Source organism: Hemiscyllium ocellatum, chromosome 31 (assembly GCF_020745735.1).
Source record: "Hemiscyllium ocellatum isolate sHemOce1 chromosome 31, sHemOce1.pat.X.cur, whole genome shotgun sequence".
NCBI lineage: Eukaryota > Metazoa > Chordata > Chondrichthyes > Orectolobiformes > Hemiscylliidae > Hemiscyllium > Hemiscyllium ocellatum.
The window spans coordinates 34,072,620-34,088,510 of record NC_083431.1 but is presented as its reverse complement, the minus strand read 5'-3'; the positions used below and the strand labels follow the sequence as shown (position 1 = coordinate 34,088,510).

General features: G+C 41.6%; 1 protein-coding gene across 2 annotated transcripts in view; it reads left to right on the top strand.

The window, feature by feature from the left end:
* Positions 1–15,891, top strand: part of tyw1 (tRNA-yW synthesizing protein 1 homolog (S. cerevisiae)) — a 127,759-nt gene that overhangs the window by 44,794 nt on the left and 67,074 nt on the right. For both annotated transcript variants that reach the window (XM_060848241.1, XM_060848240.1), the window contains exon 13: positions 1,717–1,852. In XM_060848241.1, the coding sequence (XP_060704224.1) occupies positions 1,717–1,852 (136 nt within the window). The remainder of the gene's footprint in view (positions 1–1,716; positions 1,853–15,891) is intronic.

The window sequence follows — 15,891 nt, the reverse complement described above, 5'->3', positions numbered from 1 at the left end:
TATAATATTCAGCAGCTAATTAAGATTAAAGAAATTTTTTGGGTGGTTTGGCAAGTGTGGTGGGGACAGGAAACCCACTTTACCCAGGTTTTGGGAAGGGCTCTGTAGACTCAGACTTGCTGAGTCGCCGCCATCTTGGATCTCTCGAAAGGTTGTTAAATTGATCTCCAAGTTTTATATTTTGAATAGTGGCTGGAAGGTCATTGATATAAATACAGGAAGTGAAAGGTAAATTTTCTACTGTATGCAGGATAGTCATGCAGATTGATTTTCATGTCAGATTAGCATTTTATGCAACTTAGAACAGCATTCTGGAAAAGAAATACATTTTCATCAAAGGGAGCTGTTTAATTTTTATTATAAACATTCACTCAAAACTGTTCAAATACCATACTGTTCTTCACTTTTTTTCAAGGTTAAAATAGAATAAAATTTTTTGGGGGGTCATTAACATGTCGCAGAGTGAATACTGAAATAGAATCCAGCCATTTGGTGTCCGAGGACTAACTTTCAAATCAGTTCAGAATAGCTGACTACTTTCTGAGAGGAGTGAATGTGAAATAATCATGGCTAGTAACCAGCTTTGGAGACAGTTATAAAGTTAATGGTAAAGGCTGTGGTTAAGTGACAGACAGACGTGCACCTTTCTGATTATTTTCCTATTCTAATGGAATGTGAAGCATGAGCCAGTGCTCCTGAGAGATGAGGAACAGGAATCGTTTTTGTAACCATTAAAGTTGTATAGTTGATCCGGTTCAAAATGCTCATTGTTTGGGACTTTGCACGGGATGAATGTTACTTGATGCTTGTTGGCCCACACCTAGGCACTGTCCAGCACCTGCAGGTTGAGAGTGTGGCTGAATACTGCAATTTTCAGGCAACATTCACACTCCAGATTTCTTGACAGATAATCATTAAATAAAAATAATTAATAATGGTTACCTTGAGCGTTTTCCTTGACAAACTTTCTAATAAGGTCCCGAGATCGCGGTGATTAGCATCCACCCAGCAAACCCAACTACATAGCCGACGAGTCTCCAGTCGTTGGAGGGATTGACCTTGACTTAGAGACTTAAAGTGATCTTTCAGATGGATACCAGGGATGGCATCACTGTTGTATGAGGTGTGATTGGTTTGACTGGGTCTCTATTTAAGAGTGCTTAGAAGAATGAGATGAAATAGGATTGAAATGTATCAAATCCTAACAGGCTTAGACAGGCTAGTTGCAGGGAAGATGCCCCACCAGTGGGGAATCTAGAACCAGGGGTCACGGTGCCAGGATAAGGAATAGGCCATTTGGAATTGAAATGGGGATACACTACTTCACTCACCTGTGGAACTCACTGCCATGGAAGCATGTGGAGGCCAGGTCACTGAGTATAGTCAAGAAAGAAGTTGATACATGTTTTCATATTAAAGATATTAAAGAGTAAAGAGAGGAATCCAGAAAATGGTAAATGAGTTAGAGGTTGGGCCATGATCACATTGAATGGTGGTATTTAACAAGTGCTGCCAGCTATTTCACTTTGGTTTATTGATAGACTTGAAGTCTAGTCATCATGACCAACTTTTTATTGGTAAGAATGGAAGTATAGAAAGGGAAGATAATTATGTAATTGATTTTAGGAATTTAGTTAAGGTGGAAAAATTCTCGTTCAGAATAAATGAAAGTTATAAATTAAAACATTTCCTCAAAAATTGTATTCTTTCCTTCAGAAAACTTGAACCAGTTACTCAGCTTTATGTCAGCGTGGATGCAAGTACTAAGGATAGTCTGAAGAAAATTGATCGCCCTCTTTTTAAGGACTTTTGGCCACGGTTTCTTGAATCCCTGAAGGCCTTGGCAGACAAGGTAATGAGATTATTTATGTAACTTGACGAAGGTACAGTAAGGCTTTTGTTGCACTACATGTTCTGGGAATGGATGGTGCTGTTTAACAAGGAGTTGTGTTACTCCTAGCACAAGGTGCTGCTCTGTCTTTAAGGAGAAGTAGCTGGTCAGTTAAAGGCCTCAGTACAGCATGGCATCACAGTAAAACCAGAACCCAGCAGATAATCACAACTGAAGACCAAGCTGAACAGAGACTCACTGGTTTAGATAAACAGCTCTGAGTGTAATGTGTTCATCCTCCTTCCCAATGAATTGACATTTCAGAGCATTGTGAACAAATCCATTCTGATGGCCATGTGCCCACTGATGGGAAATTTCCTTCAAAGGGTGGATTTCTGACATTGAGTTTCATTTTGAGTGACATTTTGAGGTTCGGAAATCTGCCATTTAACAGTTTGTTTCCAAACACAGACCAGCTTTTCTGTTTAATAAAGTGAGCTGACAGTTGGTTTGCATGAAAAAATCAGCTTCTTGCTTTTAGATATCCTTGGTTTCCAGCTGGTGTTTTTTAAAAATAAAATGAATTGAGTGAATTGAGGGTCAGGTTCTTAACATCCACGTGAACAAACGTCCTAATTCCATATGCCATGTCCTGCTCCCAAACATAGCATCTGGTTTCAATATGGTGTGTGATACACCAGCCTCTCCGTGTCAGAGTGAGAGGAGTCCCCCTTGTGCACAGTCTTATTCCCCCCACCCATGCGCAGTCTCAACCTCCCGTGCGCAATCTGTGGCCATCCCATCATGTGCAGTCTCACCCTGTCTCTTTCTCATGCATGATTTAGATTTTGCTCTTGTAGATAAAGGAGGGATATTTAGGAGGCTGGGACTAGGAAATGATGCACGATGATCAGCCATGGTCCTATCCACTATGTTTCTATGTAATATCTCCACATTCACTAACAAAACCATGTTGAGTGGGAGAGAAGGCTGTGGGGGGTGATGAAAGAGGCTATAAACTGATATGGACAGCATCACTTGAGTGAGCAAAGCGAGTGGCGGATGGAATATAATGTGGAGAAATATCTATTTGTGGCAGAGATTTAGAGACTGACTTAGTGACATTAAAATTCCCTTTGCCTGCCCAGTCTGCTCTTGCAGATCCAGTGAGGTTTTGTCCCTGAGGAAGGGTGTTTTCTGACTGGATTTTATAACATTGCAATATTAAGGTACTGAGTGTAACAGAGTTTGCTATATCCTATCACATCATTTACTTTGCTGTCTGTATTGTGTGAATTATATTTAAAACAGTGGCAAATGGAATATAATGTGAAATGTGATTCACATTTTTAGGTCAAAGAGAGCAAAGAACAGAATGTTTGGTTTTAAAAATGGTGAGAGACTTTTGAATATTTTTGTTCACAGGGTTAGAGTGATCTTATACACAAATATCGGAAAGTTAACATGATGGTAGTGCCAACAAATAAGAAGACAAATTGATTCATGTGTAGAATGAACTGCCTGAGGAAATGGTAGATGCAGGTACAATTAAAACATTTTAAAATACATTTGGATAGGTGCATGAGTAGGAAATATCTAGAGGGATTTGGGCCATATGCAGGCAAATTGGACCAGTTTAGTTGGACTGAAGGGTCTACTTCCATGCTGTACATCAGAAATCCTGATTATTAGAACGCTGTTAATGATGCAGTGCCAGATAACCCTGTTTCCTGCATACTGCAACTCATGGCTACTTCAATGTGCCATGTTGATAAATAATGCAGAATTCAGAAAATATTTCTGACTTAGATATTCATAAAGATCATAACTGACTTACCTAGAGCTAAATTGCAGTTTTCGTAGTTTGATGTATTAGCTTTTTATTGGTAGTTTGCTGTGTATTGTGTCCAATATCCAAACCACTACATTTTCCAAAAGACTACCAATGCCCACCCCTGACCACCTGCAAACTTTAATTATACACAGCTCCAAATCAGTTGATGTAAGCCCATTGGAAAAGACGGAAGGTGTCCAGTATTTGATGATCTGATTGAGTATTGCTGGGGCAAGACTAGAGAGTCCTGACGAGGGAGAACTTACCTTGAATTTTGCAAAGATGGAGAATTTAGGGAGGAGAGGAGCTGTTAGAAAGTGAATGACATATGGAGGAGGATCCACTAAGTGGCATCTTCCCTATGCCAAATCTGCCACTGGCCCACAGAGTGAAAATTGTCAGGATTGGCTTTTCCTGTTACTGGTTAAATCCCAATGGTGTTGGGGAGAGGTCCCTAGGTGGTCATTAATAGCCACTTAAAAACTTCAGTTGGCCCAGGGCTAGTTGGACAACTCAAAACCTCCCCTACTTCTGGGAAAATTATGGTGGGACTGGGTAGGACCCGCTCCTCCAACCGCCACCAAGACAGAACCCCACTGGTTCTCACCTACCACCCCACCAACCTCCGTATACAACGTATCATCCGCCGTCATTTCCGCCACCTCCAAAAGGACCCCACCACCAGGGATATATTTCCCTTCCCTCCCCTATCAGCGTTCCTCAAAGACCACTCCCTTTGTGACTCCCTCGTCACGTCCACACCCCCCACCAACCCAACATCCACTCCCGGCACCTTCCTCTGCAACCGCAGGAAATGTAAAACTTGCGCCCACACCACCTCCCTTACTTCCCTCCAAGGCCCCAAGGGATCCTTCCATATCTGCCACAAGTTCACCTGTACCTCCACACACATCATCTATTGCATCCGCTGCACCCGATGTGGCCTCCTCTATATTGGGGAGACGGGCTGCTTACTTGCGGAACGCTTCAGAGAACACCTCAGGGACGCCCGGACCAACCAACCGAACCACCCTGTGGCTCAACACTTTAACTCTCCCTCCCACTCCACCGAGGACATGCAGGTCCTTGGACTCCTCCACCGGCAGAACATAACAACACAATGGCTGGAGGAGGAGTGCCTCATCTTCCGCCTGGGAACCCTCCAACCACAAGGAATGAACTCAGATTTCTCCAGTTTCCTCATTTCCCCTCCCCCCACCTTGTCTCAGTCGGTTCCCTCAACTCAGCACCGCCCTCCTAACCTGCAATCTTCTTCCTGACCTCTCCGCCCCCACCCCACTCCGGCCTATCACCCTCACCTTGACCTCCTTCCACCTATCACATCTCCATCGCCCCTCCCCCAAGTCCCTCCTCCCTACCTTTTATCTTAGCCTGCTTGGCACACTCTCCTCGTTCCTGATGAAGGGCTTATGCCCGAAACGTCGAATTTCCTATTCCTTGGATGCTGCCTAACCTGCTGTGCTTTAACCAGCAACACATTTTCAACGTAGACATTGTGCCCATGGTATTTTGCAAGACCCTCCTCCAACACCATCCACCAACATGTATAAAGTCTAGCCCTTTATTAACCGTGGTAACTTCCCTGTTACTTATCTGAAATCTGGCGAAAACGGTGTGTAATTCCTTTGGGAATGCAATTGACATGAAATTTTTCCCAGCTAATCTTTCATTCTTGGGTGCAAACAGCTCTAACAACTTCTGCCACCACAATTGGGGGTAAATGTACTTCTAACGTGTTTGGTTTTGACTGTAAGAATGAGTGAGGTTCCAACTCTAAGGGCAGGTGACACTGCAGTTGTTTGACATCAGGCTAATGTGAACCTTTAAAAGTAATCTGATTACGTTATGAGATCATTGTCACATTACGTATATGGCAGTAAGAACATTACTGACTGGATTATTTGAAGAATGCTGTTTAGACAGTTTGTTGGTGAGATTGAATTCCTTTCCTGACTGCAAGGTCTCCCCTCATCAGTTGACACGTCTTTGGAGGGGCTTCTGGTAGTTGTGCACTGAAGCGATTACCTAGCTTCATTGTTCTGTCATCTTTAAGGGAGAACTATAAAATAATTAATCAGAGTAAATAGTAATATTTATATATGTGATCTGAACTCTTCATGGTGGTTTCTTCTCAGTATGATTACAATGCTTAAGGGAAAACAGAAGATGGCAGTTTTGCAAATTCATAGTGAATGATTTATAAATGAGTTTGGATTTTATTGACTTCAAGTACTCCTGCAAAATTGATCTTTAGTCAAATAATTAAAAAGCAGTGTGCGGAAGTTGTTTAATGTTTCCATAAATCCAGTGTAAAATAATGAAAAAATGTCTAGGGCATAGATATTTGAAACAATGTTATTATTTCTTCGAATAATTCTATTTATTCTCCCATGTTTATGTTTTCATCTTACTTCATGAGTACTTTGATCTAAATAATTTGAGTTCTGATGACAGTTCGAATGAAAGTGGTGCTGAAATTTAAATAGTTTTATATTATAACTTGCATTCATTTTGTTCCATGGCTTTTATTAATTTTCTTTCAAGTATCCCGAAAGGAATAGTTTTAATCTGCCAATTCAGAAATTAAATACTATGATTGAATCATTACCTCTACCTTCCATTTTTTTGTATTACATAAAAGTTTTGAAAAAACTTTGTAATATGAAAACTGCACACTTAAGCTCTTCAAATATTTAGAGCTCCAGTAATTATTTACATAACTTCCCTTCTGTAGCAGTAGTAAAATCATCTTTTAGATACAGCTATAAAATCAAATAATACAGAATTCTTCGATAATTTTGTCCTAAATTTGCATACAGGGTACCAGTTTAATATAAAGCAAAAATGCTATCTCCAATGTCCTAATACCCAAGAATGCTCTATTGTATAATGTTGCTTAATCCATGTGTGAATATGTACTTGTAGCTTGAACTGTTTTAACTGTCCGTATTGGCTTCCACTGATCAAAGAGAGCGCCTAGTGGGCAACTTACTGTACTATATACAGAACAATCTCAGTTATCCAAACATAAATTATCTGAATTTTGGACTATTTGAACAAGATCTCAAGGTCCCAATACTTGGGTAAACTGTTATCTGAAACGTTCGATTTGTCTGAAACGTTCAATTATCCCCGCCCGTTGTTCGGATAATTGAGGTTGCCCTGTATGTTGCGGAAGAATAAAATGGGCAGCTATTAAGCTGGCAGGAAGCACCTAGTAAAACACATTTGAAGTCTAAAACTGAGTCGAGATACAACTGAAAGGATATAATCGCTTAGTTTTTGTCATGTTATCTCAATTTCATACTGTGACTGTTGTTTGGATCAGAGTCCTTATCTCTCTTTTTTTTATTTTTCAAATTTATCTGGCCCTTAGTTTTCCACTTCTAGCCATGTTCTTCTCCATTGGTACATTATCATGCCGCGTTTGATTTACTAGGTAAAAACAAGGACTGCAGATGCTGGAAACCAGAGTCTAGATTAGTGTGGTGCTGGAAAAGCACAGCAGGTTAGGCATGATGAAGGGCTTTTGCCTGAAACGTTGGTTTTCCTGCTCCTCGGATGCTGCCTGACCTGCTGTGCTTTTCCAGCACCACTCTAACCTAGCCTTTGATGTACTGTCTTGTTTGACTGAGGAATGGTGACAAATGTCTCTTCCCTGATTTCTAGGTTTGAATTTCTCATGAGCAAGGTCATTATTGATCTTGGATCTTTCTGTGATGCCATCTATTGCATACTTTACATACCCCACTGCCTCACTCTGACATCCATGCTCAATTCTTAATGATAGATCTTATAATCTTACCATTGTACGTACTTAATTTCACAATTATACTTCAGTGCTCTCTTAGAATTTTTGCTAACTGTTTAGATCAGCAGCTGAGCACTAACTAATGACTGACAATGTCGATCTTTTTCTCCCTGTGGAAGCTTTCCCATCTGATATTATTTTCCATTATTAGCACTGTCTATATTTCAGTGGCTGGAGTATGGTCAATTGTTCAGATCACACTTTGGCAACATCTCCTGGTCCTCTGTGCACCTCATCCTGTTCTCTGGGTCTCCTCTTTTCTCAAGATCCTTGCTGTTTGTTCCACACTTGAGCTCCAGCATTCTGACGAAAGATCATGCATCTGCACCATTAACTGTGTTTCTCTCTATAGGTGCTGCTTGATCTGCTGAGTATTTCATACATGTGACTACTTCTTCACTCCTATTTATATTCCACCCACCTATCTGCAGATGGGATCTTAGGTGAATGTGGATAACCACTCTGGTACTTAGCACAGCCATTTTAGTGCATCACATCCTCCTTTTAAGTTAAGATGAGAAATTTGAAGCACAAAGTTAGTTGCCATATTAGTCTACAAAATAAGTAGGTGAAATCCAAAAAGCTATGAACTTTTGTTGGTTATCACTAACTCTGGCGTTTAAAAACTCTCAACTCTCTTTGGATATAGTCACTTTCAAAAGAGATTGTGGATGATTTTGAAATGTTCAAACCTGAGAAGTTATTCAAAATCCAGTTAGTTTCTCTGCATTAATAAGGCACTGCTTGACTTTGTTTTACTGATTTTCATCTCTGTTTCTACCTTAACTCCTCCATTACTGAGACTGTTAGCCATACTCAAATATCGAGAGGGTGGTGCTGGAAAAACACAGCAGGTCAGGCAGAATCAGAGGAGAAGGAAAATCAACGTTTTGGGCATAAGGCCTTCATCAGGAACCAGAATTACACTCTCAACTTTGATCTCCAGTATCTGCAGTTCTCACTTTCTCCATGCTAAAATATGCCAAAGTTCTTGTCAATAAAAATCCATCACTATATTCCAAGATGTATAAAATACCGCTGCTTTGTCTATCCTACATAAAGTAAGGGTGGCACGGTGGCACAGTGGTTAGCCTCTGCCTCACAGTGCCAGAGACCCAGGTTCAATTCCTACATCGAACACCTGTCTGTGGAGATTGTATATTCTCCCGTGTCTGCATGGGTTTCCTCTGGGTGCTCCAGTTTCCTCCCACAGCTCAAAGATGTGCAGGTTAGGTGAATTGGTCGTGCTGAATTGCCCGTAGTGTTAGGTGAAGGGGTAAGTGTACATGAATGGGTCTGAGTGGGTTGCTCTTCGGAGGCGGTGTGGACTTGTTGGACTGAAGGGCCTGTTTCCACACTGTAAGTAATCTAATCTAATTTAAGTTCCCCCAGAAAAACAGTATTATATTATATTAGATTACTAGATTACTTACAGTGTGGAAACAGGCCCTTCGGCCCAACAAGTCCACACCGACCCGCCGAAGCGCAACCCACCTATACCCCTACATATACCCCTTACCTAACACTACGGGCAATTTAGCATGGCCAATTCACCTGACCCGCACATCTTTGGACCGTGGGAGGAAACCGGAGCACCCGGAGGAAACCCACGCAGACACGGGGAGAACGTGCAAACTCCACACAGTCAGTCGCCTGAGGCGGGAATCGAACCCAGGTCCCTGGCGCTGTGAGGCAGCAGTGCTAACCACTGTGCCACCGTGGCCTGTGCAACAGGACAGTATATATACTGTCCTTATGGATCTGCATTTCTCCCATGCCTCCTAACACATGAGGGTGCATACTTTCAACTTAAAGTTGCTCCATTGGCTTGGTGCTCATTCCCTTCTCCTGATTATCTGTTGTCTGAATGGAAGTGCCATACAAGCACAAACTTGCTTATCCGTAGTTTGTGAAATCGCTCTTTTAGGAAGCTCGGAAGTACTAAAAGAATTTTGTCACAAAGCTGAAGAATACATTGGTGAAGGTTATTTTGAAAGAGATTTAATATTAATAAAAAGGGCACTGCTTAAGTTAAGTTATGCTAATCGAATGTAAAGTTGACCTTTTGTGCATTTTTACATAATGTCAGTATTAAATCTCAGAACAAGGAAAAAGAAATGTTATAAATAGAGAATCCAGAGCTTAACACTCTGAAAGGCTGAATATGCTTCATTAATGAACATCTGCGAAGTCAAGACAAAGTCGTCAAAGTCTCCATTCAGAAGGCAATTGGTTATGTTACATGGCTCCTCATCAATTATTTGGTTCAAACAATACACAAAGTTGGTTGCCATATTAATCTACAAAATAAGTGGGTGCAATCCAAAACGCTGTGAAGTTATTGGTTAGGTAATTAGGAATGCCATCATTCAGCTGAAGATGGGAGAGGAATACATTTTCAACATTATTTAAACGAAAATGTATTTCAGCAGTTGATTACTTTGTAATTAGATGCAATTGATGAGCCAAGTAAAAATGATTATCCTTTAAGCTTCAGAAATAAATTGATTATTTTGTGAGAATTCAGAACTAAACTGATGGGTGAGTGTGGCTTGAAGAGTATCTGTTGAAACATTCAACCTAAATGATTGTAAATTTGAGACTAGATATAATGTAATAAAATACATTGGCCACCAGGGTACCAGTGGAGCAGTGATAATGTCACTGAAGTAGTATTCCAGAGTCCCAGCTAATGCTCTGGAGATAGGGATTTGAATCCCACCACGGCAGATTGTGAAATTTAATTCAGTAAATAAATTTAGGTTTGTTTAAAAAAAAAAGCTGGTCTAATGGCAGCAGTGAAACCACTGTTGATTGTCATAAAAACCCAAAAAGTTAACTAACGTTCTTTCGGGTGAAAAATCTGTCATCCTTAGTCCATGTGTGTTTCTAGGCTCATAGATGTAATTCTTAAATGCCCCATGAAATGATATAGAGAACCAATCAAACCTTCATGAAGTCTAAGAATAGGAATGAAACTGGACCAACTAACTATCAGCAGCATTGGCACTGAAACAACAATGACAAATGATTGACCCTTCAGCATCCTCTGTACTAATATTTCTGTGCTGTGCATATACTGCAAGGCCTTCCCTCCAGATTGGTCAAGCAACAGGTTGACATATCCCACTTACCAACTCATACTTTACAGCCCATTTCTCAGACTCCACCATGAACATCTGAATACTGCTGAAAGGGCAGTATCACCAGAGGTGGCAAAACAGTGATATACAGCCAGGAGGGACTAACCCTGGGAGTCTTCAAAATTGATTCTCGACATGAGGCAATCTCATGGCATCAGGTGAATTGTGGGTGAGGAAACCTTTTGATTATTCCATATTGCTCAGACTTTACTCAGTTGATGAATTGACTTCTCCATGTCAAACAACATTCAGAAGAAATGCTGAGGGCAGCATGGGTCCAGGATGTATTCTGGGTGTCAACTTCAGGGTTCATTAGCAAGAGTGGCTCAGCAGCAGGTCTACTGATTGTGCTGGCTGGGTCCTAAAGGATATAGATACTAGATTGGATCTGTTGTAAATGATGAGAGAAACAAGAAGGAAAGTCCTACTTTACCTCATTTCCACCAATCCACCCGTTGCAGATGCATTTGTACACAATATTAGTTGGAGTGACCACTGCACAGTCCTTAGGGACCAAGCCTGGTATTTATATTATGCCCGAAACGTTGAATCTCCTGTTCCTTGGATGCTGCCTGACCTGCTGCGCTTTTCCAGCAACACATTTTCAGCTCTGATCTCCAGCATCTGCAGACCTCACTTTCTCCTCCTTTATATTGAAGATATCCTCCTTGTGTGATGTTAGCATGGTGCTAAATAGGAGAGATTTCAAGCAGCTCCAGTAACACCCAACTGGGCACCATTTGGCAGTGTGGGCCATCAATAGTTGCAGAATTGCCTTAGATTTCAAATTCTAACCTCCTGGCCCAATATATCTCCCACTGTACCATAAGCATCAAGCTGGGAGACCAACACTAGCTCAGTTAAAAGTTTAGGAGGGTATGCCACGAGCAGCACCAGGCATACCTAAAAATGGGGTACCAGCCTGGTGAAACTATAAAATAGGATTGCTTGCATTCCAAAAATGTAAGCAGCATGTGGTAGACGGGGTTAAGTGATCCCATAGTCAACAGACCCGATGTAAGCTTTGCAGTCCTGCCACATTCAGTTGTAAATGGTGATGGACAATTAAACAGCTCACTGGAAGAGGAGGCTCCACAAATCTTTTATCCTCCATGATCGGGCAAGTCCAGCACATCGGGACAGAGATAATAAGATTGAAGCATTTGCATCCATCCTTAGCCATAAATGCTGAATGGATGATCCCTGTTTTCCTCTTCCTGAGGTCCCCAGATGCACACATGTCAGTTTTCAGAGAATTCGTCATCCACAAAGCACAAGGCTTATTAGTTGAGGAATACTCTCCACTTAGCTTGATGTGTGCAGCTCCAAGAACACCTCAAGATTACCTACACCATCCAGGATAAAGTAGCACTCTATACACTTGGCAGCAGTGTGAACTTTCTGCAGGATGTACTGCAGTAACTCATCCAGGCTCCTTTGATACTACCTTCCAACCCGGGACCTTTAACATCTAGAAGGACAATGGCACCAGATACACAGTGACACCACCACCTGCCTATTCCCTTCTAAACTATACACTATACTGATTTGGATATATATTGTTGTTTGTTCATTATCGGCAGGTTCGATTCCTGAAACTCCCTCCCTAACAGCATTGTAATGTATCTGCACACCATGGACTGCTGTGGTTTGAGTGCAACTCTCCACCACTTTTAAGGGCAAATTGGGATGAGTAATTAATGCTGCTCAACCAGCACTACTCATTTTCTAATATGTGAAGAAAAGATGTAGGATTAAATTTTCAGCATTTTGAGTTAATTTACATTGCAATATTGGGTTCATGCTAATTGTGATTCAGGTTGACGCCAAGTAAATCCCTATTGGAATTGCTTGGGAAAAAATTGGAAAAAGGATTTCACTTCTGTAAATATAGGATTGTTGAATGCTCTACCCCGATGTAAAAACATTGATATGGCTTGGAAAGGGTGGACGCTAGGAAATTTTTTCCGTTAGGCGAGGAGACTAGGACCCGTGAACACGGCCTTAAAATTAGAGGGGGTCAATTCAGAACAGAAATGCGGAGACATTTCTTCAGCCAGAGAGTGGTGGGCCTGTGGAATTCATTGCTGCAGAGTGCAGTGGAGGCCGGGGCGCTAAATGTCTTCAAGGTAAAGATTGATGTCTCGAGGAATTAAGGGCTACGGGGAGAATGTGGGTAAGTGGAGTTGAAATGCCCATCAGCCATGATTGAATGGCGGAGTGGACTCGATGGGCCGAATGGCCTTACTTCCGCTCCTATGTCTTATGGTCTTATACTACTGAATACAGCTTTCAGAAATGCACTGAATGCATGCTATTACACATTTTGAGTATTGCATAAACTATTCACTTGAGAATAATGGTATTGGTCACTCCAATCTGATCTGATCCAATCTTATCATGTTACATTTAAAAGTCCAAGTAGTCCTCATTTCACTTTGCAACATTGCCCCACTTCAGCTTATTTTGTTTTTATGTAATTTATTCTTAGGAGCTCTTTGGTTTTGCGTCACCCTTTTGTTAGCGATTTGAGTGTTGTGGATGCCTTCTACTCAAAATCAGAATCCAGTACTGTATTGTATGCCTACCAGACACTTTCACTCTTTTGACTTACAGGCAAGAATTTTATTTCCGTATTTGCCTTGCTTTCTGACTTCGTCTCTCAGCGAATTGCTTGGCTCTGTCCTTTGCTTTGCTTTCTAACTTTATCTGCTCCCCAGTCTATCGGCCAGCTTGCTCCATCCTTGCCTCATTTATCATGGGCCTCGTCTCTCTACAGCCTAATTCTACCCAATCCCAATAATTCTTATCTTTTAGACTCTAGGTTGGTCTTCCCTTCACTTCTGGCTTCATTTCTGGTTGCTTTCATCCTCCTTAAATTTGATCTTGGATCCTGAATTCCACCTAGTGGCAAAGGTCAATCACTGCAGGTAGTCCTGGGCATCCAGCTGCACTGACTGATTTCTGTCACTAGATGGGGGTGGTCAACGTATGTGCTTTGCATAACATTTCATTTAGAGTTTAAATTAACAACATAAAATTATTTAACATACCAATGTATGAAATTAACCATTTCAAAGTATAATTCATATTAAATTTTAACTTGGAGATGCAGCTATAGAGTTTCATTTTTTTTCTGATTTGGAGATGCCGTTGTTGGACTGTGGTGTACACAGTTAAAAATCACACAACACCAGGTTATAGTCCAACAGGTTTAATTGGAAGCACACTAGCTTTCGGAGCGATGCTCCTTCATCAGGTGATTGTGGATGGAGAAACTTGATGTCTGTGTCGATATGTGCGATCTTCTTGGAGATCCTCTCCACTTGAAGCCAGCGGTTAGTGGTGTCGATAGTAGTCATGATTTGAAGATGCCATTTCTTTCTGAGTTTTATCAGGGTGGGACGGTGACTCAGTGGTTAGCATTGCTACCTCACAGCACCAGGCACCTGGGTTTGATTCCAGCCTCAGACAACTGTCTGTGTGGAGTTTGCACGTTCTCCCAGTGTTTGTGTGGCTTTCCTCCCGGTGCTCCGGTTTTCCCCCACAACCTCTTACATGTGCAGGTTTGTGAATTGAATATTGTCAATTGACCATAGCCATCAGGGTTGTGTCGGTTAGATGCATTAGTCAAGGAAATGTAGAGTAGTAGGGTAGAGGAAGTGGGTCAGGGTGGGATACTCTTCGGAGAGTTGGTGTAGACTTGTTGAGCCAAATGGCCTGTTTCCACACTGGAAGGATTCTATGATTGATTACTCTGAGAATTAATACTTGACTTAATCACAAACCTTTCTTAAAAAAAAACTTTATTAGAAATCCAATCTCAATTTTAACTGAGACCATACTTTTTAATTGGGGAGAAAGTGAGGACTGCAGATGCTGGAGATCAGAGCTGAAAATGTGTTGCTGGAAAAGCGCAGCAGGTCAGGCAGCATCCAAGGAACAGGAAATTCGACGTTTCGGGCATAAGCCCTTCATCAGGAATCACACTTTCCTCATTCCTGATGAAGGGCTTATGCCCGAAACATCGAATTTCCTGTTCCTTGGATACTGCCTGACCTGCCATACTTTCTAATTGTCCTGCTATATAATTGCCATATGTTAGAGATGCAAGAATAATACCCACTTGTGATTTGAAGATATTTGTGCACTAGTTAAAAGGCAAATAGTCATTTAGATGTACTGCATGGAAACAGACCCTTCGGTCCAACTCATTCAGCCAACCAGATATCCTAAATTAACCTGGTCCCATTTGCCAGCACTTAGCCTATATCTCTCTCAACCCTTCCTATTCATATACCTCATCTAGATGCCTTTTAAATGTTGTAATTGTACCAGCTTCAACCACTTACTCTGATGGCTCATTTCATACAAGCACCACCCTCTACATGAAAAAGTTGCCCCTTAAGTCCTTTTTTAAATCTTCCCCCCCCTCGCCCTAAACCTGTGCCCTCCAGTTCTGGACTTCCCCACCCCAGGGAAAAGGCCATGTCTATTTACCCTATCCGTGCCTCTCATGATGTTATAAACCTCCATAAAGTCACCTCTCAGCCTGTCCTGTAGCTCAAATCCTCCAACCCTTAAATCTTTTCTGAACCTTTTCAAGTTTCACAACATCTTTCCTATTGCAGGGAGACCAGAACTGAATGCAGTATTCCAAAAGTGGCTTAACCGATGTTCTGTACAGTCGCAACATAACCTCCCAACTGCTGTACTCAGTGCTCAGTCCAATAAAGGAAATCGTACCAAACACCACCTTCACTATCCTATCTCTGTGACTCCTCTTTCAAGGAATGCACTCCAAGGTCTCCTTGGTCAGCAACACTCCCCAGGACCTTAGCATCAAGTATGTAAGTCCAGCCGTGATTTGTTTTTCCAAAATGCAGCACCAAAATGACAAAAAGCAGTGGACTCAGCACTGATCCTCATGGCACATCACTGGTCACAGGCCTCCAGTCTGAAAAACAACCCTCCACCACATGTGTGGCACATTCCTGATGAAGAGCTTACGCTCAAAACAACTATTCTCCTGCTTCTCGGATGCTGCCTGACAGGCTGTGCTTTTCCAGCACCACACTTTTTGACTCTGGTACACTACTGGTCACAGGCCTCCAGTCTGAAAAGCAACTCTCCACCTCCACCCTCTCTTCTACTTTTGAGCCAGTTCTGTGTCCAAATGGCCAATTTTCCCTGTATTCTGAGATTTAACCTTGTTTACCAGTCTACTATGAGGAACCTTGTCAAATGTGGG